Here is a 26,287-nt window from a genome sequence, read left to right on the forward strand (position 1 = left end):
ACCATAGTTTGTATTGAATACAATAATAAACTTACTTCAACTTAGGATTTAAAAAAAAATTACATCTTACTGTTTTCTACAAAATATCCAGTCTTGTGATATATTGGATTTAACGGGTATTAAATCTTCAAAGTAGTACTTTCTTTCTCCTGACATTTTCTTTTTAAGACATTCATCTTACTGTTGTTTTAAATTCTGAAACATCTGAATGACACCAAGAACAGCTACCTAAGACTCCTACTCATTGACTATAGTTCAGCCTTCAACATTATTATTCCCTCGAGACTGATTACTAAACTTTGTGATCTCAGACTGAGCCCCACTCTCTGCAACTGGATCCTCACTTTCCTGACCCACAGGCCACAATCAGTGAAGACTGGGGACAATATTTCATCCTCACTAACACTCAACACTGGTGCCCCCCAGGGGTGCATACTCAGTCCCCTACTGTACTCACTGTAAACCCAAGACTGCATCGCCAAATACCAGACTAATGATATTTACAAGTTCACTGATGACACCACCATATTCGGTCGGATCTCAGATGGTGACAAAGCAGACTACAGATGGGGGGTGGAAGACCTGGAAAAATAGTGCACTGAGGATAACCTAGCTCTCAATGTTGGCAAAACCAAGAAACTCATTTTGACTTTCAGCGGGATCTTACTCATGCCCCCCAACACATTAACAGCACAGAGGTGAGACGAGTGGAGATTGTCAAGCTCCTGGGAGTGGTCATTCACAACAAGCTTTTTTGGGCTCTTCATGCGGTTACAATTGGAGCACGCACTAGTTACAAAGGCCCAACAACGAATTTTCTTTCTCAGGCAGCTGAGGAAATTTGGCATGACGGCGTATACCCTTGCCAACTTTTATCGGTGCGTCATCAAGAGCATTCTGTCTGGATGTATCACTACCTGGTATGGCAACTGTACCATTCAAGATCGGAGACTGTTACAGAGAGTGGTGAACTCGGCCTGGACAATCACAAAGGTCAACCTCCCATCTCTAGAATCCATCTACCAGGCCCGCTGTCAAGGAAAGGCCGCCAGCATTCTCAAAGATCCATCCCACCCTGACAATGTTTTTCTGCAACCTCTACCATCAGGGAGAAGGTACTGAAGCCTGAACACATGCACCAGCCGGTTTCGAAACAGTTTCTACCCTACTGTTGTTAGAATACTGAATGGACTCACAAATTCCTAGCCTTTGCCTGTAGCTCTGTTTTTGTTTTCGGCACTGTTTACCTATTATTTACTATCTATACTACGTAACTCTGTGATCTGTCTGTATTGCTTGCAAGACAAAGCTTTTCACTGTGCCTCGGTACATGTGACAATACGTTTAATTCAATTCAGTGTTTGTCTTTCAAGTTTTTAATCATGCTGTAAATAAATGCTGTTATTTTCTGTCTCTGGGTCCTGAAGAAGGGTCATTGACTCGAAATGTCGACTCTGTGTTCTCTCACAGATGCTGCTGCCAGAGCCTGAGTTTCTCCAGTAAGTTCTGTTTATGTTTCAGATTTCCAGCAGCTGCAGTTATTTGTTATTTTTAATCTCTTGGTCTTTTAAACCTTGTGGCTTTGTTCCATTATTTATTTTCCTTTAACACTTCAAATTCTGCATTGAAGCCATGCTGCATTTCTATTCTGTTTACTGGGCTTCCCATGGTTTTACATTCAAAATGTTGGTTTCCTGCTTTCTGCAAGCAATCTGAATGCGTTCGCACCTCTGTCGCCAAAACTAAGGTTTTCTGTATTTTTCATAGACAAAATCAATGATTTCCCTCCCTACAAGGATTAAGAAGTAAGGTATCTTAACCAGAAGAGGCATTTGTCTGAACAAGATGTAATTTAGAACATAGCAACATGTAGAAGTCATATTGGCTAATAAGTAAGTCATGATAAATATTTTATTTGGAAATGATGATGTCATTTATGTCTTCATCAGGATCTCAAGCTAAACTCCACTCCTCCATACCCAAGGCTGTATGATATTAGGATTGGGTGGAGCTTGATGCAAACTCCAACATTAACCCTTCCAGAAGCACTACCTAACACAACAGTGTTATTAAATAGATCAATACTCTCGGCTTCAATTTATTTTTTTAAATAAAAGTTAACAAATCTTTAAGTTAAGAACTAATTTGACCTAGAAAGTGCAAGAAAGATAGACAGCTTGGAGAAAAGTGTCCCCTTCACCTTGTGCTCATCTTTCCTATGTCTGTCCCTCCTCTGCATGTGCCAATTGGGAATCTGTTTTGCTCAGTTGGTGATGCCAACAGTGTGGGTTCAGTTCCCATCACCAGCTTGAGGTTACCATGAAGGACTCTCCTTCTCAACCTCTTCCCTCGCCTGAGATCTGGTGGCCCTCAGGCTAAATCCCCATCAGTTGCTTCTCTCTCTCTCTAATATGAAAGCAGCCTCTATGGTCTGGTAAGACTTTGGTGACACACACATGCATGTGCTGATCCCACAACTGCACATCATTGCTGCCTTGGATGCTGTGGGTCTTCTGCTTCTGATCTGCTGTCAAACACTTCTGAGGCCACACATCCCACACTGATGATGTCAATTTGAAATCCTCTGAGGATGAAGAATGTTATTTTCACACTCAAAATCTCTGTCAAACATTTACCAGGTGAACTGAGACAGCAGCTGCAATAAGTGAGGTTTTATTCAGATGGTATAAGTTTAAATCTGGACTTAATCTGCTGCTCAATGTCACTCCCGTTTCATCGGTCCACTTCCCAAGTTTCAGGAAATTCATATTGTTAACATTTGGATCACTGTCCTCAAATTTTAATTGCATATGACATCAGAAATCACATAAAATGACTAGGTACAGTGCATAAAGGAATTTATCAAAATATCCCCTCTTCTCATAACAAAAGGAAAAACATTCTGCAATATCATTTGCAAGTTATTTTACAGATATTGACCAGATATATCTCATATTTCACAGTCAGAGTTTGGGTATGCCTTGAATTGCACATAGAATCTTGAAAGTGTTCAGCTACATAGTCCGAAGTCATATCTCTGCAAATGAAGTGACATCACTTGCAAATGCTTTGGAGCAGAGAGAAGGAGTTTAAGAAACTTGACGTCAGACTTGACCATCACTCTTTCTCTCCAAACAGGGACTGGTTGAAAGGCTTGCAAGTAAAGACAATGTCGAGTTTCTCTTTTTCAATCTGTACACAGTGTTGTTCAGTTTGTGTAAACCCTCTGGATACAAACACAGCGGGTTGTCCTCACTGCCTGGGGGTTACTCCAAGTCCTGTTTCACTGACATCACACTGCAGGGTCACTCCATTGTTACATCATAATCCCTCAGCACTGGTGATGTCATCACTAGTTGTTTGATGGGAGTGAAAGCTGCTTCTTGTTCTGTGTCCCAGTCCCACTGAACATCCTGCACAGTGAGACTGTGTACAGGTTCACATGTTTTCAATTTGTTGATGTTCTGAGACTTCTCACAACTGTGTGAAGGTATCAGTGTTGAACATATATGGATAGTGTTTCTTTCCAGTGTGAATGCATTGAGGTGCCAGGATCAATTTCTAATCGGGGTGAATCCAGTGGTGACTGGGGGGGGCTTAAACATGTCACAATTCCTTTATCATAAACCACAAGAGAGTGCATGGTTAATCTCCTGTGTGGATCCTTAGATGGCGCAGAAGTTTCGATGAAACCCGGAATGATTTGTCACACATGTCACACTTGAACGGTTTCTCCCCTGTGTGAATGCGTTGGTGTACATTGAGGCTCGATGACTGAGAGAATGATTTGTCACACACCTCGCATGTGAATGGTTTCTCGCCTGTGTGAATGCGTCTGTGTACGTGGAGGGCAGCTAAGTCCGAGAATGATTTGTAACACACCTCACACTTGGAAGGTTTCTCTCCAGTGTGAATGCGTTCATGTTTACGGAGGTGCGATGACTGTGAGAATGATTTCTCACATACCTCACAAGTGAATGGTTTCTCACTGGTGTGAATGCGTCGGTGTACGCGAAGACCTGCTAAGTCGGAGAATGATTTGTCACATTCCTCGCATACAAATGGTTTTTCCCCTGTATGGATCCTCTGATGCCGCAGGAGTCTCGATGACTGTGAGAATGCTTTGTCACACACCTCACATTGGAAAGGTTTCTCCCCTGTGTGGATACGTTTGTGCATGCGGAGGTTCCCTGCTTCTGAGAATGATTTTGCACACATCTCACATTTGAATGGCTTCTCCTTGGTGTGAATGTGTTGGTGTGTACGGAGAGATGACGACAGCGAGAACAATTTGTCACATGCCTCACACTTGAATGGTTTCTCCCCCGTGTGAGTCCGTTGATGCATGCTGAGGTGCGATAATTGTGAAAATGATTTGTCACACTCCTTACATGTGAACGGTTTCTCCCCTGTGTGAATACGTTGGTGTACATGGAGGTGTGATGACACTGAGAATGATTTGTCACACTCCTTACAGGTGAATGGTTTTCTCCCTGTGTGAATGCGTTGGTGTGTCTGCAGGATCCCTAACTGAGAGAACGATTTGTCACACACCTCACAAATGAATGGTTTCTCTCCTGTGTGAATGCGCTGGTGTGTGCTTAAGTGTGATGATCTTGAGAATGATTTGTTACACATCCCACATGAGAAAGGTTTCTCCCCTGTGTGAATGCGTTGGTGTCGGCAGAGAGTCGAAGATGATGGAAATGACTTATTACACATTTCACATGTGAATGGTTTCTCTCCAGTATGAACATGCCGGTGATAACTCAGGCCTGATGACTGGGCAAAGCACTTATTGCAAAGCTCACACTTAAATGGCTTTTTGCCAATGTAGTTCCACTGGTGATTCATGAGTGTTAACGTCTGTGTAAAGGCTGGATTGCAGACCTCAAAATTAAATGGTTTCTCTTCCATGTCGCTATTCTTGTGTTAACAGTCTTATAATAGATGATCCTGCGGTAGGTAAACCTCACACTTTAACACTCTCTCACCTGTTGGAATGAGTCAGTAGTTCTTGAGGCTCAATGAATGTCTGAGGCTCGATGAATGACTGAAGCTCTCACCACACTTGTAGCCACTTCCTCTTCCTCCCAGCCTCACCCTGACTGATCACGCATAGCCGAACCTTCAGAAAGGTTGGTTCTATGGAAGGCTCCACACCACTGACAGTTTCAGATCCAATGATATGTCAAAGCTCCCCTGACCTGACCGATTTTCAGATGACGGTTTTACTGCCCAACCTTCTCAGTGTTGACCAATACTGTGAAGGGACGGGCTGTCTTCCCACAGCTGTGATAGGCAGGATCTATCTGTGGTGTCTATCTTCTCTGTATTCTCTGGTGCAGTACAATGCAATCATTCTGTAAAACAGGAAAAGGAAACATGATTTCCTCCAATTCATTCTTCTCCTTTGCTAAAAGGGCTGACTCCTGATTTATTTTTAATTTATATGTCCACAGGATTTGTGCATGACTGACTTGGGACAGTATTTATTGCCCATCTGAAACTGCACTCAGGTAGGTGGACTCAGCCACCTTTTTGATTTTGTGAATTCATTGTACTGTAAGGACACACAAAGTGCTGTTAGGAAGGGAGGTCAAGAACATTGACTCAGCTACAATGAAGGCATGGCAATATACTTCCATGTAAGCATGGTTGGGGAACTTACAATTGATGGTGTTTTCATGCATCTGCTTCCTTGTCCTTCTAGAGGTGATAGAGATAATGGGTTTGGTAGGTCCTCACAAATGAGATACTGTTATGCATATTGTGGATGCTATATGCTGCTGCCACTGTGCATCTCTGCTGAAGTGAGTCAATGTTTAAGGTGGTCGCTGGGATTTCTATCATGGGGTTGCTTTATGCTGGTTGGTGTCTGGCATCTTGGGTGTTGCTGGCAATGCCCTTAGCCAGGCAAGTGGGGAGTATTCCATCACACTCCTTATTTGTACCTTGTAAATAGCGGACAGGTTTTGGGGAGTTGGGAGGTGAGTTACTTGTTGTAGGATTCCTTGTCTCTGACCTGCTCTTGTGGTCACAGTATTTATCTGGCTGGTCAAGTTCAAGTTCTGGTCAATGGTAGCCCTTAGGATGTTGATTGTGGGGATTTAACTATGGCAATGCCATTAAATTTCAAGGTCAAATTCTCTCCTGTGGAGATGGTCATTGCCTGGCTTGTGTGTCATGAATGTTACTTACCTGTTACTTGCCACCTGTTGTGTCAAGCCTGAATGTTATTCAGGTCTTTCTGCACATCAATGCTTTTGTATCTGGGGAGTTGCAAATGATGCTCAACATTGTGGAATCATCAGCGAACATTCCCACTTCTGATCATAAATGAAGCTGCAAAAGATGGTTGGACACTACCCTAAGGAACTTTGGAATTAAGTCCTGGGGCTCAGATGACTGAGCTCATCAGCCACATTCACCTATCAGTGAGCTAGGAATGACTCCAAGCAATGGAGTGTTATTCCACTCTTATTCCCATTGACTCCAGTTTTGTCAAGGCTCCTTGATGTCAGACTTGGTCAAATGCTGCCTTGGTATTTGGGCCATCATTCTCATGTTATCTCTTGAGTTCAGCACTTTTGTCCACTTTTGAACCAAGTGTAATGAGGTCAGAAGCCAAGTAATGCAGGAAGTCTAAGTGAGCATCAGTGTTTACATTACTGTTTTCTAAATTCTGCTGATAGCAATGTCAATGGCACCTATTGTCACTTTGATGATGACAGGGAGTAGATTGATGAGGCAATAATTTGCATGGTTGATTTGTGTAGACAGGCTTTATAGAGTCATAGTGTCATAGAGATGTACAGCATGGAAACAGACCCTTCGGTCCAACCCGTCCATGCTAACCAGATATCCCAACCCAATCTAGTCCCACCTGCCAGCACCCGGCTCATATCTCTCCAAATCCTTCCTATTCATATACTCATCCAAGTGCCTTTTAAATGTTGCAATTGTACCAGCCTCCTTCCTTTGACAGCTCATTCCATTCACGTACCACCCTCTGCGTGAAAACGTTGCCCCATAGGTCCCTTTTATATCTTTCCTCTCTCACCCTAAACCTATGCCCTCTAGTTCTGGACTCTCCCACCCCAGGGAAAAGACTTTGTCCATTTATTTTATCCATGCCCCTCATAATTTTGTAAACCTCTACTGGGTAATTTTGCACATTCTTGGGTAGATAGCACCGTTGTGGGTGTACTGGAACAGTTTGGAAAGGGTTGCAGCTGGCACTCAGCACAGACTTTCAGTACATGTAAGATGTGTGTCTCCTGAGAGAACTTAACAGGGTGAATGCTGAAAGGGTTGTGGCAGAGACTTCGTGTCATGATTTAGAAAGAAGTCTGCCTTTCACAATAGAAATGTTTTCTCTCAAAGGGTTCTTTGTCTGTGAATTCCCTTTCCTATGAGAGCAGTAGAGGCAGAGCCATTGCATATTTTTAATGCAGAGTTTGATAAACTTTTTTTTACTAACAATGGAATCAGAGGCTATGAGGCATTAGCAGTAACGTATACTTTTTATCAGATCAGACATTATCTGATTGAATGGTGGAGCATGTTCGAGGAGCTGAATAGCATGTTCTGGCACACAAGAAGTCCTCTTTTGTAAATTCACCAGGTTGACACTTCATTTTTAGGAATGCCTGATGCTGCTCCTGACACACCTTGCTGCACTGTCCATTGAATCAGGGATGATCCCTGGTTTGATGGTAATGGCAGAGTAAGGATATATGATGTACAGATTGTGGTTGTTCCCCAGTGCCTTCTAGATACATAGTTTTTAGTTATTAGATCATTCAAAATCTATCCTGTTCAGCATACTGTTAGTGCCAAATTGCACAATGCAAGATTTACTTAAGGTGAGATTCTGCCTCCATAAGAACTGATTGAAAACCATTCTTAGCCAAAGCCCAGGAGATGGTGGTGCAGTTTACCTAGGCTGGGGAGAACACGGTACAGACAGTACTGATATCTGGTATCTGGGACAGGAGGTTCCAATGATAGGAAAGTGGGAGCTCACGAATGGATTGAAAGAGAGAGGCAACATCCAGATCCCAATAGACAGACAGAACTAACCATCTGCAGTCCATAGGATAATAAACAGCTCCCAACACACAGAACTCAACAATAGGAAATCATTAAGAATACTCAAACACTCTGCACCTCCCAGATAATGACACCTCACCTTCTCATATTCAGGAATGAGCCATCAACAAAACCCAGCCTGGAAATCAGAGGGAAATGCTTCCAATAAACACACTCAATATCCAACACACAGCTCCAGTCACACAGTTCAGCACAAAGCACCGAGTAAACAGCTCTCTCAGCTGGGTCTTCTCACACAGCATTAGGGACATTTCCACCCCTGACTGCCCACAGGATAGTCAGACTGCCTGAAGATTGGTGTGGATATTATGGGATACAATTTGTATAAAAGCTGCTCCTTCACTCACCATCTCCTCACTTGGTTTTCAGTCCCTATAGGAAGTGAACCAGCTCTGGAAGAGGAAGAGGAGACAATGGGCAGAGTGGGTGGACTCTCTGATTGACGTCTCTCACAGTCAATCCAAATATTTCTGGAGCAACATGTGATTCGTGAAACTTGGGAAACTGACCGGGGAAATGGAGGTGACTTTGAGCAGCAGATCAGGTGGAGATTTAAACTTGTCATTGTCCCATCTGAATAAAACCTCACTTATTGCAGCTGCTGTCTCAGTTCTCCTGGTAAATATTTCACAGAGATTTCTAGTTTAGGAGTAGACTTTCAAACTGACATCAGTGTGGGATGTCCAATGTGTGTGTTTTACAGCAGTCCAGAAGAGGAAACTCCACAGCGTCCAAGTCAGTGATGATGCACAGTGGTGGGATCATGACATGCACAGTATAGATGGGCACAGGAAGGAGTGACATTTGAGACCAAAGGAGATTTTGGCACCTGGAGTGACTCTGTGTTCTGGGCACACCTGTATTTGGAGAGTTAACTTAGCTGAGGGACTTTGACTGGAGGACTGACTGTTCTTTCACTCTGCAGCAGACATTTCTGTGATCCTTTTGACCTTGCCTGATGACACATTCTTTGCATGATATTTCACTTCGCCCCTCACCTCTCACCCAACAAATGTCCCCTTTCACAATTTATAGGTGACTTCACATTGAAGATCTTTGATGAGGAATGGTGGGTTAGGACCATTGCTCGCAAGACTTGATGGCTCAAGGTTTGCTGTTATAGGAAAGGGATGAAAGTAGCAGATTCAAAGGAGAGAGGAACAACATCTGAAGAGAGAGATTCAGGAACAGTTTTGACTTACATGGATGACTCATACCCGCATCAGGATCAAGACTCACCTGCCTCAATCACCCTGACTTGCCTGTACTCCTGTCAGATGGTGCATTTCAGAGCAGGCCAAGGGAAAATAAGGGAAGTTTTCCAGACACAGCACATCTTACAGTTGGAGAGTGCATTGCAGCTCAGTCTGATTGAGAAAAACCAGGATTGTCAGAGGGGAGATGGTTGTTCTGGAGTGTGGCTGTTCTTGAGCCTATGGGATTTAGGATGTTTGTTTTATTTTGGTTGACCTGAGGATCCTCTACCAGTATCAAAGTCGTAGGTTGTTGCTCAATCCTGCAGTCTAACCACTTTTCTCCATCAGTTTCCCTTCTCCTGACTTCAAGGACTTTACCAGTTTTCACAACTTTAAAAACCTAGACATAAAGACAACACTTTGTAGAATTCTTTGAGGAAGTAACGAGCAGGTTAGATCAAGGAGGGCCAATGTCAAGAAGCCTTTGACAAGGTACTGCACTTGAGATAAGGGCCAGTTGCCAGTGTGAATAGAAGCCTGGCTGTCTGGCAGAAAGCAAAAATTGGGTTAAAAGAGTCCTTCTCAGGATGGCAGCCAGTGACGAGTGGTGTTTGGCAAGGCTCAGTGTTGGGACCATAACTTTTCGCTTTATACATTAACGATCTAAAGGGAGGAACTGAGATGAGAGCATTCTGGCTAAGTTTGCAGGTGATACAAAGATAGATAGAGGGACAGGTAGCATTGAGGAGGTTGCAGAAAAATGTTGACAGGTTAGGAGAGTGGGCAAAGAAGTGTCAGATGGAGTACAACATGGGAAAGTGTGAGGTCATGCACTTTGGTAGGAAGAATACAGGCAGGAACTATTTTCTAAATGGGGAGAAATTTCAGAAGTCTGAAGTGCAAAGAGACTTGGGAGTTCTAGTCCAGCATTCTCTCAAACTAACCCTGCAGGTTGAGTCAAGAGTGAGGCAGACAAATGCAATGATGGCATTTACTTTGAGAGGACTTGAATATAAAAGCAGGGATGTGCTTCAGAGTCTCTATAAGGCTCTAGTCAGACACATTTCGAGTACTGTGCACAGTTCTGGGCCCCATACCTCAGGAAGGATGTACTGACCCTGGAGCATATTCAGAGGAGGCTCATGAGAATGGTCCCAGGAATGTAAACCTTAACATATGAGGAACGTTTGAGTATTCTGGGTCTATACCCGATGGAGTTTAGAAGGATGAGGGGAGATCTAATTGAAACATACAGAATACTGAATGGCCTGAACAGAGTAGATGTTGGGAAGAGAGACCGGGACCCGAGGGCACAGCCTTAGAGTAAATGGAAGACCTTCTAGAACGGAGATAAGGAGAAACTTCTCCAGCCAGAGAGTGGTGAACCTGTGGAAATCACTGCCATAGGAGGCTGTGGAGACCAGGTCATTGAGTATATTTAAGACTGAGATAGATCGGTTCTTGAGTATCAAGAGGATCAAGGGTTACAGGGAGAGGAGGGAGAATGGGGTCGAGAAACTTATCAGCCATGATTGAACGGCAGTGCAGACTCGATGGGCTGAATGGCCTAATTTCTGCTCCTCTGTCTTATGGTCTAACACTGACCTGAAGCTCTAACAAGATCCCACTTTAAATCAAATCAAACTTTCAGGCTGACAGTTTACAGAGAGAAAAGCATCCTTTGGACTTAACAGTTTCAAAACTGATCTCATCGAACAGAGTATTAGAGGTTGTTGTCAGTTGTGGCTTAGTTAGCACTCTCATCCCTGAGGTAGAACTTTGTGGGTTTTTGGCTCCCTGCAGAAACTTGAGCACTGAGACTCTCAGAGTCATACATGTCATTGCTCTTGGGAACATACAATTTATAAAATCAGTTACTTACAACCCTTCACTTCATTGGCTCTAATGTGCTTTTTGATGATGCACTAAAGTTATGAAAGTTGATACGTTAATACAAGATTTCCTTTCTTATGATTATGGATGCTTCTTGAGAAATGTAAATTATAAACCCCTGGATGTATAAAGCTCATAGTGACATTGACCAACATATTGCACATACCAGACTTACTGTAGGATTGCACGTATTTCAGTGAATAGGAACACATCAGGCTAAGAAATGTGGTCACTTGGCTGAAGCTAAACAGTGAATTTATTGGAAGATATACATCTATAGAGAAGATTGAAAAAGCAACAAACAACAAGACAACATCTACCGTAAATCAAAGTACAAATCAACCAAAATAACAATGCATTTGAAAATGACTCAAGATCTCTCCCAGAAGATGAAATGAAACTTGGAACAGCATAAGGTGAACATGTCAGTTATTACACTGAGGTACGATGGACTGAGTAAACGCAGATCTGTCAGAACTTGTTTAGATCAGATTCCCTACAGTATTGAAATAGGCCCTGCAGCCCAACAAGTCTACACCAACCGTCCGAAGGATAACCCACCCAGACCCATTCCCGTTAACTAATGCATCTAACATTATGGGCAATTTAGCATGGCCAATTCACCTGACCTGCACATCTTTGGACTGTGGGAGGAAACCGGAGCACCCGGAGGAAACCCACGCAGACACAGGGAGAATGTGCAAACTCCACACAGACAGTCACCTGAGGTGGGAATTGAACCCGGTCCCTGGCACTGTGAGGCAGCAGTGCTAACCACTGAGCCACTCTGCCTCCCATACTCCCTCTCCCTTACTCAGGATAGTATCCTCCCACACAGGTGAGTACAGACATTCCCCATAGTATTAGTCAAACACCCGTCACCTGAAGAGGGTCTATCTATCATTCTTATCCCCAACGAAAGCAGGCTCCAATTCTACACCTTACCAACTCCCAAGACTTGCAAGCACAATGTTCACCGCATTAGAATTGGATCCAGGCTGTTCAGCGGTGGGTTTAGGAAGTGTCAGGAAGGCAAATAGTGTAAGACCCCTGAATGTATCTCACTCTCTAACCAGTATTGAGCTCTGAATCCTGATCACAGTAATGGCTGACCTGGCGTGTCCATAGCACCACAGCTGCCTCAGCTGTACAGGGAGGTCCACAGAAGACTGGAAGAGCAATCATGACAGGAGGCTTGATAGTTCTGGGAACAAACAAATGTTTCTGTCCACGATGGTATGTTACATCTGTGGTGTCAGGGTCAAGGATGTCAATGAACAACACTAAGTGGTATTTGGGTTATGTTCAGGGCTCAGATAATTGTATCTGAAGGTTTAGGTGGAGCTATGTAGAAGGACAAAGAAACAATTCATAATACAAATAATTAACTGGGGGAGAACCAACTGCAAAGAGATAATTACAGATCTGACCATATAGATTTTAATAAAAGAATGTCAGAAGAAATGGTAACTGAACAATGGATGGTTTTAAAGAGGAATTAGTTCAGGTACAATCAAGATATAGAGAGTAGAAATTGTGGTGATACTAGCCAGTCAGGAGTGGTGTCAGCTTTGTACAAAGTACACCCTCTTCAAACAACGCACTTGGTAATAAACTCAACTGTCAGTCAGGTCAGTGGGTTTAACATTGGTGATTTGGAAGCTTCTAAAAATGACAGTTCAGGACAAAATGAAATCACTTGGACAAATTCAGATTAATGAAAGGAAACCAGCACAAATATGTTCACAGTAAATTGTACTGAACTCGCTTCCTTGAGTTTGATAAAGTGCAAGACAAACGATTTGTCAGCAAAGTTAGAGGTCAGAGAATAAAATAAGAGAAGTAACTATAAACAGGCCAAGTGATGGAAAACACTTAATGGATGTTTCCTGGATGGAAGGATGGTTTATTGCTGCATATCCCAGAGGTCAGTTAGGAACCCTGCTCTTCCTAATATAAATTAATGAGCTAGGTCTTGGTATACACACAACAATTTCAATACTTACAGATGATACAAAACTTGGGAGATGATGTGAACTGTGAGGAGTGTAGCTGTTGCCACTGATGGACAAGTGTCAGATAAAATTTAATGCAGTGAAGTATGAAGTGATTTATTTTGGTTGAAGGAGCTCATATAAAATAAAGGCACAATTCTTAAGGAGGGGCCGGAGCAGAAGGATCTGGGTTTACCTGGGCACAAATCATTGAAGCTGGTTGAGAGAGTGGTTAATAAAACCTGGACTTTATCAACATGGACTTTGAGTACAAAAACAAAGAATTGTATGTTTGAACTGTGTAAAACACTGGTTCAGCCCCTACTGGAGTACTCCAACCAGTTTGGGCACCACATTTTAGGAAGGATGTGAAGATATTAGGGAAGGTGCAGAAAAAAATTGAAGGGAATTTAGTTGCAGGGATGAGGACACAGATGGATTGAGAAATTAGAGCTGTTTTCCTTGGAGAAGGTTAAGAGGAGATTTGATAGATGTTTTAAATATCATGGAAAGTTTGGACAGAGCAGATACTCCTGAAAGAGACAGTGTTTTGGAATGGCAGCTGCCCTGTGTGATCACTGGAGGACAGACAACACAGACAGCTCTCAGTGCAATGGAAGCAGGTGACCCCAGCTACAAGGTCATGTGGATTCATCAGTATATCGTGAGAGGGGGCAAAACAATCCCAACACATCACACTGGTAGGGTTTGTGTCCATGTGACATCAGAGACTCTGACACAAGGGGTCTTCCCCAGGGGTAAAGGTCATGAGTTGGAATTTTGGGATTGCACTCTCTGAGGTAGCTATGGCCAGCTCTCCTTCCCAATCTCTCCCAGGTCCTCCTTCAGCCTGCCAATCCCCCATTCCCCAGACCACTCACTGACGGGTTGCGGCAATTTTCAACTCTCAAAATGGGTTACAATCGTAAAAGCTTTGAAAAGCACTGCTGTGAGAGATTCAACAATTGTGTGGAGTCTTCATGGCGGAACTAACACAGATAAAAAAAACTCCTTCATTTCTCATCAATGTGACGCCGTTGATGTTTTAGCAAATTGGAGATTTAGTGAAAGAATTTTCATAAACTCCTCAGCTGAAAGATCACTCCCCTGTGTGAATCCTCTGATGTCGCAGGAGGTACGAGGACCTCGAGAAAGATTTGTCACACACCTCACATGGGAATTGTTTCTCCCCCGTGTGAATACGCCGGTGATCCACAAGGGTCGATAACTGTCTGAAGGCTCGGTCACACAGGTCACATTTGAAGGGTTTCTCTCCTGTGTGAATCCTCTGGTGCCTCAGGAGATCAGAGGACTGGATGAAAGACATTTCACAAGCCCCACATTGGAAGGGTTTCTCTCCAGTGTGAATCATCTGGTGTATCAGGAGGCTTGAAGATCTCACAAAAGCTTTACCACAAACCTCACACTTGAAGGGTTTCTCCCCTGTGTGGATCTTCTGATGGACCAGAAGACTCCCTAACTGTGAAAAGGATTTATCACACACCTCACACTTGACTGGTTTCTCCCCGGTGTGAATACGTTGGTGTGCACGTAGTGTCGATAACTGTGCAAATGATTTATCACACACCTCACATGTGAATGGTTTCTCTCCAGTGTGAACACGTTGATGTACACGGAGTGATGATGAGTCCAAGAATGATTTGTTGCACACATCACATTTGAATGGTTTCTCTCCTGTGTGAATGCGTTGGTGTTCACGGAGAGTGGATGAATGTGAGAATGATTTATTACACACGTTGCAATTGAATGGTCTCTCCCCTGTGTGAATGCGCCGGTGTGTGTGAAGGGTTGATAACTGTGCAAAGGATTGGTCACAGACCTCACATGTGAAGGGTTTCTCTCCGGTGTGTGTGCGTCGGTGCCTGTGGAGGTTCCACGATTTCGAGAATGCCTTTTCACACAACTCACACCTGAATAGTTTCTCATCTCCTTGAATATGTTGGTGATTCATGACTGTTGATGTCTGTGTGCAATCCTGGTCATGTTCCTCATACTCAACTGGTTTCTCGTTCATGTCGTTGTGCAGTTGTTCCTTGGATGATAGTTCGGGATCTATCTGTGCTGTGCACCCTCTCTGGTGTAGTACGGTGCAATCCTTCTGTAAAACAGGAAAAGGAAACATGATTTCCTCCAACTCCCTCTCCTCCTTTGCTGAAGGGGCTGACTCCTCAGTTAGAGATTGTTCCACAGTGAGTGCCAGTCTGCCATTCGCTGAGTGGGTGGGATAAGATACAAGTCCTTTCTTCTTCCTCACTTGACTGTCACACACCCTCTATTTCCAACAGAGACACTGGACCAGGAGCAGACAATGTGGCTCCTTTCTTTCCTCCACTCAGACCCATCTTCCCAGATACCACGAGTGCAACGGAAAAGACAGTCGGGGGGGAGGGTAAAATGTATTTTCAATTCACTATGAGCTTGATTAAAGCTGCTGATGACCAGTTAAACCCTTGGACCATGTGTTTAATGTAAAAAAGGACTCTGGAGAAATTTTAATTCAATGGAGAGTTGAAATTTCTTCCCTCGTTTTACAAAATGACTTGAAGAAAACTCACTGGGTAGGAGGTGCTGGGAGCTGAAGGAAATATTGCTTTAGTGCAGTTGATTTATCTTGGAAATTAGATGCACTGCATTCACTCAGACTGTCCATCCCAAATTCAGCCATCAGCTACAGTGGGCAAAATTGTCAAATCCAAACTCAGGCTTTTGGGAAAGGTCAAGGACTTAAGGTAAAATCTTTAAAGAATATCTTAAAGGATTCTTCAACAAATGTATCCCTAAGTTTGGCAGCTGAACTGTTATAGAGATTATGGAGATAGAGAGGGGCAAAGTCATGGAGGAATTTGAAAACAAGGAAGAAAATTTTAAAACTAAGGTGTTGCTTAGGTGTTCCTGTAACCAGAAACCAATGTAGATCAGTGAGCACAGGGGTGATTGATTAATGGATCTTGATGTCAGTTAGGACCGCAGCAGCAGTTGTGGAAATGCTCAGGTTTATAGAGTAAGATATGATAGCACAGGAAAACATTGAAATAATTCAGTCTAAGGCCTACAGAGATGTGGATGAGGCTTGCGGCAGTAAATGGGCTGAGGCAGAGTGTTACTGGTGCCTCCTGTGAGTGAATCTTGTCCCTTTCCTGTTCACCCTGTTCTTGACAACAGTGTGAATGACAGTGAGAACCAAGGGCGGTAATGGAGAACCCTTCACAGGATCAAACACAGACATCAAATAATCCAGCATAAAGGGAGTGAGGCAGAACCACAAGTCAGAGGAGCCGCCTTTCAGAAGAGATTTTAAAACAGGCCCTTCTGCTCTCTCTGCAGTGCGTGTAAAAGATCCCAATGCACTGTTTTACAGGAGAACAGGAAGTTACCCCTGGTGTCCTGGCCAACACTAATCTCTCAGTCATCACCAGTAAAGAAAATGTTCTGGTCATTATCAAATAGCTGAATCTGGCAGCTTATTATATGCATATTGACTGTCATATTTCCTGCATTGAAACAGTCAGCTCACTACAAGTGTACTTTGTTGGCTGTCACATTCTTTTGGGTCTGGTGGTTGCAAAAGTCATTGTTTTCTTCTCTGAGGAGGTTACAGTCTTATATCTTGGAAGGATTTGAAAAGACAGGAAAAGTCACAGACAGAACTGACCATTCCCAGTTCATAGGATAATAAACAGCTCCCAATGCACACACACTCAACAAAATCTGTAAGAATCCTCAGGCACTCTGCACCTCCAGATAATTAAACCTCACCCTCCCATATTCAGGAATGAGCCATCAACAAAGCTCAGCCTGGAAATCAGAGGGAAATGCTTCCAATAAACACACTCAATATCTAACACACAGCTCCAGTCACACAGTTCAGCACAAAGCACCGAGTAAACAGCTCTCTCAGCTGGATCTTCTCACACAGCATAAGGGACATTTCCACCCCTGACTGCCCACAGGATAGTCAGACTGCCTGAAGATTGGTGTGGATATTATGGGATACAATTTGTATAAAAGCTGCTCCTTCACTCACCATCTCCTCACTTGGTTTTCAGTCCCTATAGGAAGTGAACCAGCTCTGGAAGAGGAAGAGGAGACAATGTGCAGAGTGGGTGGGCTCTCTGATTGACGTCTCTCACAGTCAATCCAAATATTTCTGGAGCAACATGAAACTGGGAAACTGACCGGGGAAAGGCGTTATGGACTAGACCAAAACACCCTCAAAATATACTAAGAAGGTAGCCTAAACCCTAACATTTTCTTATTTTAAAGGCAAGAGCCAGCCGTTGCATTCCATATGTAATTCGTTTGGACAAAGTTTTAGATTAGAAGCAAAACACATTTTATTCATACACTATCATTATGCAACAAAGGAAAGAAGAAATTCGAACAACATAACTCTATATTAGATTATGAACTACTCTTGATTAACGGTTTGGATATAGTAACAACCCATAAACACACACTTGGATAAATACAAGTTCAGAAAACAGTTTGTCACAAAGGCAATTCCCCAGTCCAGGAGGAGGAACATTAAATGAAAACTCAGAGAGCGTAGCAGAAAGGGATGTACAGCAGCGTCCTAACCCGACTTCAAGACCCAGTAACTGCTACTGAAAACTAAAACTAAAAATCTTGGCCCTGTGGATGATAGTGGCCATTCTTTCTGTGCTGTGATCCATCCCCCAGTGCAACTGGTACCTACAATAATTCTTCAACATCACACTTGCTTCTATCTGTGAGCTGCCTCAGAGAGACACAGGCATCAATAAACAACATTGTGTGGTACCTTAATGTGTGGTACATGAAATGGTGGCAGCAGCCACGCAAGGGACAGATTTCTTTCCTAATCAGCTGACCAGTTCACTCATCCACCTTCCCTGAATATGGGTGTGATGTCCAAGTGTTTTTTTAACTCACTCATGTAGGGTGTGGGCATCACTATTTGGCCCAGTTTATTGCCTGTCCCCAGTTGTTCTCAAGAAGATGGTGGTGAGCTGCCCTCTTGAACCGCTGGAGTCCACATACTGTAAATATATTCCCAATGCTGTTATGAAGGGAATTCCAGGATTTTGACCCAGTGACAGTGAAAGAACGGTGATAAATTTCCAAGTCAAGATGGTGAGTTCTGTGGAGAGGAACCTGTAGGTGGTGGTGTTCCCATCTGTGCTGCCCTTGTCCTTCTAGATGCAAGTGGTTGTGGGTTTGGAAGGTGCTGTCTAAGAATCTGTAGCAAATTTCTGCAGTGCATTTATAGTTAGTACACATTGCTGTTGCTGAGCATCAGTAGTGGACAGAATCAATATTTGTGAATGTGGTGCCAATCAAGTGGGCTACGTTGGCCTGGATAATTGTCTTGCTTCTTGAGTGTTGTTGGTGAGCACTCATTCAGGCAAGTGGAGAATTTCTATCACACCCCTGACTTGCGCCTTGTAGATGGTGGACATGCATAGGGAAGTCAGGTGAGTTACTTGCCACAGTATTCCTAGCTTCTGACCTGTTGTAGTAGCCACTGTATTTATATGGTGAATCCAGTTGAGTTTCTGGTCAATGGTAACCTCCAGGATGTTGACAGTGGGAGATTCAGTGCTAGTAATGCCATTGAATGTCAAGCAGCAGTGGTTAGATCATCTCTTGTCAGAGATGGTCATTCCTTGGCATTTGTATGACTCAAGTTTTAATTGCCATTTGTCGGCCCAAGCCTGTTCTGTTGCACTTGAACATGGACTGCTTTAGTATCTGAGAAGTCATGAATGGTGTTAAAAATTGTGCAATCTTCAGCAAACATCCACTGTTTGACCTGATGGTGGAGGCAGATTATCAGATAGAAGATAGTTGAACCAAGGACACTACCCTGACGATCTCCTGCAGGTGTTTTGAAGCTGAGATGACTGACCTCTAACAACAATAAACATCCTCCTGAATGACAGTTAATGACACCAATCAGTGTGGAGTTTTCCCCCTGCTATCCATTAATGCCAGCTGTGCTAAAGATCCTTGATGGCACACTTGGTCAAATGTGGCCTTGATGTCAAGGGCTGTCACTCTGATCTCACCAATGGAAATCATTTTTGTCCTTATTTGAACCAAGGTTGCAATGAGGTCAGGAACTGAGTGGCCCTGACGGAACCCAAATAGGGAGTCACTGAACAGGTTGTTGCTGAGCAGTTGCTGCTTGATGACCCCTTCCATCACTTTCCTGATGGTTGAGAGAAGACTCATGGAGAGGTAGTTAGCTGGATTGGATTTGTTTTGATATTTTGTACAAGGCGTACCTGGGAGATTTTCCACATTGTTGAGTAGATGCCAGGGTTGTAACTGTACTGAAAAAGCTTAGCTCGGGGTTGCAAGTTCTTCATTGTTTAATCATAGAATCTCTACAGTGTGAAAACAGGCCATTAGACCCAACAAGTCCATAATGACTTTCCGAAGAGGAACCCACCCCGACCCACTCCCAATTACTCTACATTTCCCTTGACTAATGCACTTAACGTACACATCCCTGAACACTATGGGCAATTTAGCATGGCCAATTCACCTAACCTGCACATGTTTGGATTGTGAGAGGAATCCAGAGCACCCAGAGGAAATTCACACAGACACAAGGAGAATGTGCAAACTCCACACAGTCACCCAAGGCAGGAATCAAACCCGGTTCCCTGGCACCATGAGGCAGCAGTGCTAACCACTGAGCCACCGTGCTGCTCAAGTCTTCAGTACTTTTGCTGGAAAGTTGTCAGTCTGTAGTCTTTACAGTACTCAGTGCTTCCAACCATTTCTTGATATGGTGGAGTGAATCGCTTTGGCTAAAGACTGGCTTCTCTTATGCTGAGCAGTCATGAGGAGGCTGAGATAGATCATCCACATGGCACTTCTGGCTGAGGGGAGTATTGAAAATGCTTCAGCTTTTGCACTGATGTGATGGCCTGTTCGATCATTGAGGTTGGGGATATTTTTGGAGCCTCCTCCTTCAGTCAGGTGTTTAATTGTCCCACTACAATTCAATACTGGCTGTGGCAAGACTGTAGAACTTAAATCTAATCCCTTGATGGTGGGATTGCTTCACTCTGTGCTAGTGTTGATTGGCAGGCTATAGTTCTATTTGGTAGCTTCAGCAAATAGACACCTCATATTTAGGTATGCCTGGTGCTGCTCCTGGCATATCTTCCTGCAGTCTCCGTTGAACCAGGTCGATTCCCTGGCTTAATGGTAATGGTAGAGTGGCAGGTTGTATTGGAGTATGATTCTGCTGTTGATTGGCCTCATGGCTGCTCAGTCTTGAATTACTAGATCTGTTCAAAATCTCTCCCATTTCACATGGTGATAAGGCAGGGTTAATGCAACACAATGTAGGGTATCCTCAGTGTAAGTATATTTTTTCCCTATACTTGGTTCCCTCACCACCTGCCAGAGATCCAGTCTAGCAGCAATATCTTTTCAGATCTGAACAGCTTGATCAGTAGTGCTGCTGCTGAACCACTCTTGGTGGTAGACATTGAAATTCCCCCATCCACAGTACATTTTGTGTCCTTGTCACCCTCAGTCCTTCCTCCACTCATTGTTCAACATGGAGAAGCACACATTCATCAGCTGAGAGAGGACTACCATGGTAATCAGCAGCAAGATTCCTTTCACGTGTTTGATTTGTTGCGAAGAGAAACATCATTGGGTCCAGAGTCAATTTTGAGGACTCCCAGGGCAACTCCTTCCTGAGTGTATAAAACTGTGATGCCACTTCTGCTGGATCTGTCCTGTCAGTGGGATAGGACATATCCAAGAATTATGATGATGGTGTCTGGGATATTGTCTATTAGGTATAACTCCATGAGAATGAATATGTCAGGCTGAAGCTTGATATGTCTATGAGACAGCTCTCCCAATTTTAGCACTAACCCCTAGATGTTAGAAAGGAGGATATTGCAGGGGAGACAGGTTAGGGTTTGTTATTTCTAGTGTCTCCATTGATGCTTATTAGTCTGTCTGGTTTCATTTCTTTGTTTAGACTTTGTAGCAACTGATACAACTTAGTGGCTTGCGAGGCCATTTTCGAGAGTCAGACCTGGTAAGGATAGCAGATTTCCTTCCCTGAGGGATATGAATTATCCAGATGGGATACCCCCACAGTCTGCAGTGCTTTAGTGGTCATCATTAGATTCTTAATTCCAGATACTTTTTAAATTCAAATTCCACCATCTACAATAGCACAATTTGAACCTAGACCTCAGAACATTGACTGAGTCTCTAGAATAATACTCAGAATAATACTCACCATTGTCTACTGACAATAAAAGGATGTGATATGATCCAATGTGAGTGAGTCCACATTTAGTATTATTACACATGACATGAAGGCGAGGAACTGTTTTCTGTTCAGGAAGCTCTGATAGTCTCAATACCATGTGAGTGTGATGAATTATCCTCAGCACCTCAGAGAAGCAGCTATTCCGTCATACTCCATTGAGCTCTGCCACTGCTGAGTGATGTGTTAAATGGAATATACTATTTTATTCTACATAGCAATTTACTCTCCTCCCTACTCCAGTATTATAAAGATAGAAGGTGTATTGTTTTAAAACCTAGCAAAAGTAAAACTTCCTGCAATACTATTGAGATAATAATGTAATATATGACAGTTCACCTCCACCTCAGCCAGGGAAATTAGGGATTGACAATGAATCCTGGCCCAGCAAGTGATGCCCACATTCCATGAATGGGAAAAAAGAATTCTTCTGAGACACAGTTCAATTCAGGATGAAGGCTTCAGCTGTGCTGTCAGCTGGCGGATGTGTGGCCTTTGAGGGTTAATCCATGCTGTCTACACCGTTGTTTGTTAAGTATATTTACTATTGTTCATTAATAAATTTTACTCTGTTCAGTCTTCCTGATTGTCTCCAAGATTTCATACAATGTGGTAGGCCAGCTCAGTGAGAAGTGGAAAGATTAGGAACTGGAAAAGCTAAGTAAAATTGACTAAAAGCTCCAAATTCTTACATAATGTTGAAGGAGTGCTGCGCTGTCAGATAGCAAATTTCAAATGAGTTGAAACTACAACCCTTTCTGCTCTAAAGATCTCATAACACTGCTTCATACAACAGCAGGGGAGTTATCCTTGATGTCTGAGAATCCCTACAGTGTGGAAACAGGCCCTTTGGCCCAACAAGTCCACACTGTCCTTCCGAAGAGTAACCCACCCAGACCCATTCCCCTACCCTATTATCCTACATTTCCCCTGACTAATGCACCTAACCTCCACATCCCTGAACACTATGGTCAATTTAGCATGGCCAATTCACCTAACTTGCACATCTTTGGTTTGTGGGAGGAAACCGGAGCAGACATGGGGAAAATGTACAAACTCCACACAGACAGTCCCCCCTGCGGCTGGAATCGAACCCGGGTCCCTGGTGCTGTGAGGCAAAAGTGCGGACCATTGGGCCACTATGCCACCCCAATATAATATGGTTCCCACACAAAAACAGATTACCTGATCATTATCAAATTGTTATTTGTGGGAGCTTCCTGTGCATACTGGCTGCCATGTACTATAACCATGGCTACACTGAGAAAAGTACATCACTCGGTTTAAAGTGTTTTTTTGCACACTGCAAGCAGGTGAAATTTGATCTATAAACACAACTCTCTCTCTTTCTCTCTTTGGGAAGCATTGTTTTGGTCTCCTTCCTATCGGAAAGATGTTGTGAAACTTGAAAGGGTTCAGAAAAGATTTATAAGGATGTTGCCAGGGTTGGAGGATTTGAGCTACAGGGAGAGGCTGAACAGGCTGGGGCTGTTTTCCCTGGAGCGTCAGAGGCTGAGGGGTGACCTTATAGAGGTTTACAAAATTATGAGGGGCATGGATAGGGTAAATGGGCAAAGTCTTTTTCCTGGGATCGGGGAGTCCAGAACTAGAGGGCATAGGTTTAGGGTGAGAGGGGAAAGATATAAAAGAGACCTAAGGGGCAACTTTTTCACGCAGAGGGAGGTACATGTATGAAAGGAGCTGCCAGAGGAAGTAGTGGAGGCTGGTACAATTGCAACATTTAAAATGCATTTGGATGGGTATATGAATAGGAAGGGTTTGAGGGATATAGGCCGGGTGTTGGCAGGTGGGACTAGATTGGGTTGGGATATCTGGTTGGCATGGACGGGTTGGACTGAAAGGTCTGTTTCCATGCTGTACATCTCTATGACTCTGTAAGAAAGCTGATGAAGAAAGTATCCCAGCCTATGGTGACATTGACATACATACTGTACACAGGAATCACTGAATGGTTCAACATGTCATGCTGACTCCATCTCCATACACAGGATAGCTGTCCTCCCAGACAGGAGAATACAAACATTCTCCATGGTATTAGTGAAACCCCCGTCACCTGAAGAGGATCTGTCTATAATTCACATCCCTAACTAAAGCAGGGTCCGATTTTACCCCATACCCACTCCCAACAGCTGGCTCACTTTACCAACACACAAACACGTGGATTAGGGAGGTAAAACTTATCTTCATGTGACAAAGACAACAGAATAAAGACCACAATGTAATGTTTTAGACTTACAACTGTAAGGATGAGTGATCTCTGTTTAGTTTCAGATTCAGACTTCCAAAGCTGAATATGACAACTCTTATCAAGGCATCATGATCACAGCTATGTGCATTAAAAAAAGTATAACACATGACTAAATATAATCTTTATATTGGAATAAACGTTGTGACAATGCATTCAGGCTTGTAATTGTATAATCCTTATATTAACCTATCCTGTTTAAGGATTTGTAGAAATTAGAAAACTTTCGATCTTCTGATATCAAGGTAATATAAAGAATGCAAACTATTTCCAAGCATTCAACATACCAGAATCAAAACAGGAAAAAAACAAACTGGTTGCAAGAAGTGTCTGATTTAATGGGAACAAAGCAAGCATTAAGACATGAGATCAAGGTATCAATTATTGAGACCTGACTGCTTATGCTTCCTTTTTCCTTTTTATAAAGAAGTAAAAAATATTTGTTAGTAAAATGAAAATAATGAAGAGGATGACCCATTGATAACTGACAACTGAAGGAACCAGTCAGGAGAGAGTGGTATGTCCATCACCCTTAGAAGCCAATTCGAGCTTGATCATACATCCTGTAAACCATTCACTACATGAATCTATGAATTAGCGATAAATCCCGGCTAGCCTAGGCCAATCAGAAAGTCATTGATCATGTGATGGGATGTGACTTAGAGGGAGTTAATAAGCATCAGCTTTTGGTGACCAAGGTGCACGAGATGTTTGATGCTGTCCTGCTTCCGAAGTGGAAATCCTTGAGACATTGGAGGGAGGGAGGGAGGGATGGAGAGAGAGAGAGAGAGAGAGAGAGAGAGAGAGAGACGGGGTGTCAACCTAGTCATAGAGATGTACAGCACGAAAACAGACCCTTTGGTCCAACCCGTCCATGCCGACCAGACATCCCAACCCAATCTAGTCCCACCTGCCAGCACCCGGCCCATATTCCTCCAAACCCTTCCTATTCATATATCCATCCAGATACCTTTTAAATGTTCCAATTTTACTAGCCTCCACCACTTCCTCTGGCAGCTCATTCCATACCCGTACCACCCTCTGTGTGAAAAGGTTGCCCCTTAGGTCTCTTTTATATCTTTCCCCTCTCATCCTAAACCTATGCCCTCTAGTTCTGGACTCCCCCACCCCAGGGAAAAGACCTTGTCTATTTACCCTATCCATGCGCCTCATGATTTTATAAACCTCTATAAGGACACCCCTCAGCCTCCAACACTCCGGGAAAACAGCCCCAGCCTGTTCATCCTCTCCCTATAGCTCAAGCTCTCCAACCCTGGCAACATCCTTGTAATTCTTTTCTGAACCCTTTCAAGTTACACAACATCTTGTGACATGGGATAACTCATAACTGGCTTGATGAACATGGCTCTAAAATATATGACCTCTAATAACAAAAATGATCAGCCTTTATTGCAGGGCAGAACAACTGAAGGTTACAACTGTAAAAGGCAACAATTTAACAACAGCGGATGCCCAAACACAGATTGGAAAAGAATACTTGAGGATCGAAAATATGTTGGTGATCATAATATCTGCGAAGTTTTGAAGTCAACAGAACCACATCGAGACCGAGATCCAATGGACAAAATCCCATTCTTTCACAAGACAGTGCTTATCTTCTCAAGGATGACAATATTATCTGTTAATACTGAAAAGAACATTGTGAACAACTTAATGAATCCATAGGATTAGCTGATACCCTCCAATATATCTCCTAGGGCCCTGTGATAAATTTGTAGCTGAGTCACCATCAATGAAAGAGCTGCAACAAGCAATCAAACAGATGAGAAATAACAAAACCTCTGGTCCCAATGGTAATCCAGCTGAAAGCTTCAAAGTGGGGGAGTTTTGCTCACATCAAGACTGCATGCATTCATCCTATGGATTGGGGAAGAGAAAGGAATTCCCCTACCTCCAACCCAGAAAGGGACGATTGTAACTACAAAAAGAAAGAGAGAGGTTAAAGTGAGCATGGGCCTCTTTGAAAATGAATCTGGGAAATAGTTAGATCTGGGGAACAAGGAAATAACAAATGAGTGAAACAGATATTTTGCATCAGACTTTACAGTGGAAGATACTTCAAACATCCTATTAATACAAAAGAGGAGAGGAATTAAGTACCATCATCATCACTAGAGAGGAGAATTAGACAAACCAATAGAGTTAAAAGCAGGTAAGTCCCCTGCCCCTGATGACTTTAATCCTGGGATCCTAAAAGTAGTAGCTACAGAGAACGTGGATGCATTAGCTGTAATTTTCCAAAAATCCTTGAATTCTGTAGAAGTACCACAGGACTGGCAAACTGCCAATGTGATACCCCTATTCAAAAAGGTGGAAGGCATAAAGTGGATCATCATAGGGTAATGAGCCTAATGTCTATTGTTGGAACAACATTGGAATTAATTATTAAGCAAGTATAAGCAGCACATTTGGAAAATCGTAATCTGATCAAGCAGAATCAGCATGGCTTCATGAAAGGGAAATTGTATCTGACTAATTTATTACCTTTTTG

General features: G+C 43.1%; 2 protein-coding genes across 2 annotated transcripts; both read right to left on the reverse strand.

The window, feature by feature from the left end:
• Nucleotides 1-2,334: 2,334 nt before the first annotated feature.
• On the reverse strand, nt 2,335-8,393 carry LOC148141016 (uncharacterized). The gene is made up of 2 exons (XM_087978736.1): nt 8,195-8,393; nt 2,335-5,363 (listed from the first exon to the last, which is right to left on the reverse strand). Exon 2 carries the CDS (start codon nt 4,915-4,917, stop codon nt 3,646-3,648), a length of 1,272 nt encoding a protein of 423 aa, XP_087834862.1. The 5' UTR covers nt 4,918-5,363; nt 8,195-8,393; the 3' UTR covers nt 2,335-3,645.
• Nucleotides 8,394-11,442: 3,049 nt separating this feature from the next.
• On the reverse strand, nt 11,443-17,259 carry LOC148141017 (uncharacterized). The gene is made up of 2 exons (XM_087978751.1): nt 17,244-17,259; nt 11,443-15,317 (listed from the first exon to the last, which is right to left on the reverse strand). The coding sequence occupies exons 1-2, from the start codon at nt 17,244-17,246 to the stop codon at nt 14,298-14,300; spliced, it is 1,023 nt and encodes a 340-aa protein (XP_087834877.1). The 5' UTR covers nt 17,247-17,259; the 3' UTR covers nt 11,443-14,297.
• Nucleotides 17,260-26,287: the final 9,028 nt, after the last annotated feature.

This window comes from Chiloscyllium plagiosum, unplaced genomic scaffold (assembly GCF_037043375.1).
Source record: "Chiloscyllium plagiosum isolate Xiang-an unplaced genomic scaffold, Cpla_swu_hap1 HiC_scaffold_35, whole genome shotgun sequence".
In the NCBI taxonomy this organism is placed as follows: Eukaryota; Metazoa; Chordata; class Chondrichthyes; order Orectolobiformes; family Hemiscylliidae; genus Chiloscyllium; species Chiloscyllium plagiosum.

What these genes read in the sequence shown, in the direction of transcription:
- LOC148141016 (XM_087978736.1), bottom strand. Translation starts at nt 4,917, where the DNA reads ATGGAAGAGAAACCATTTAATTTTGAGGTCTGCAATCCAGCCTTTACA.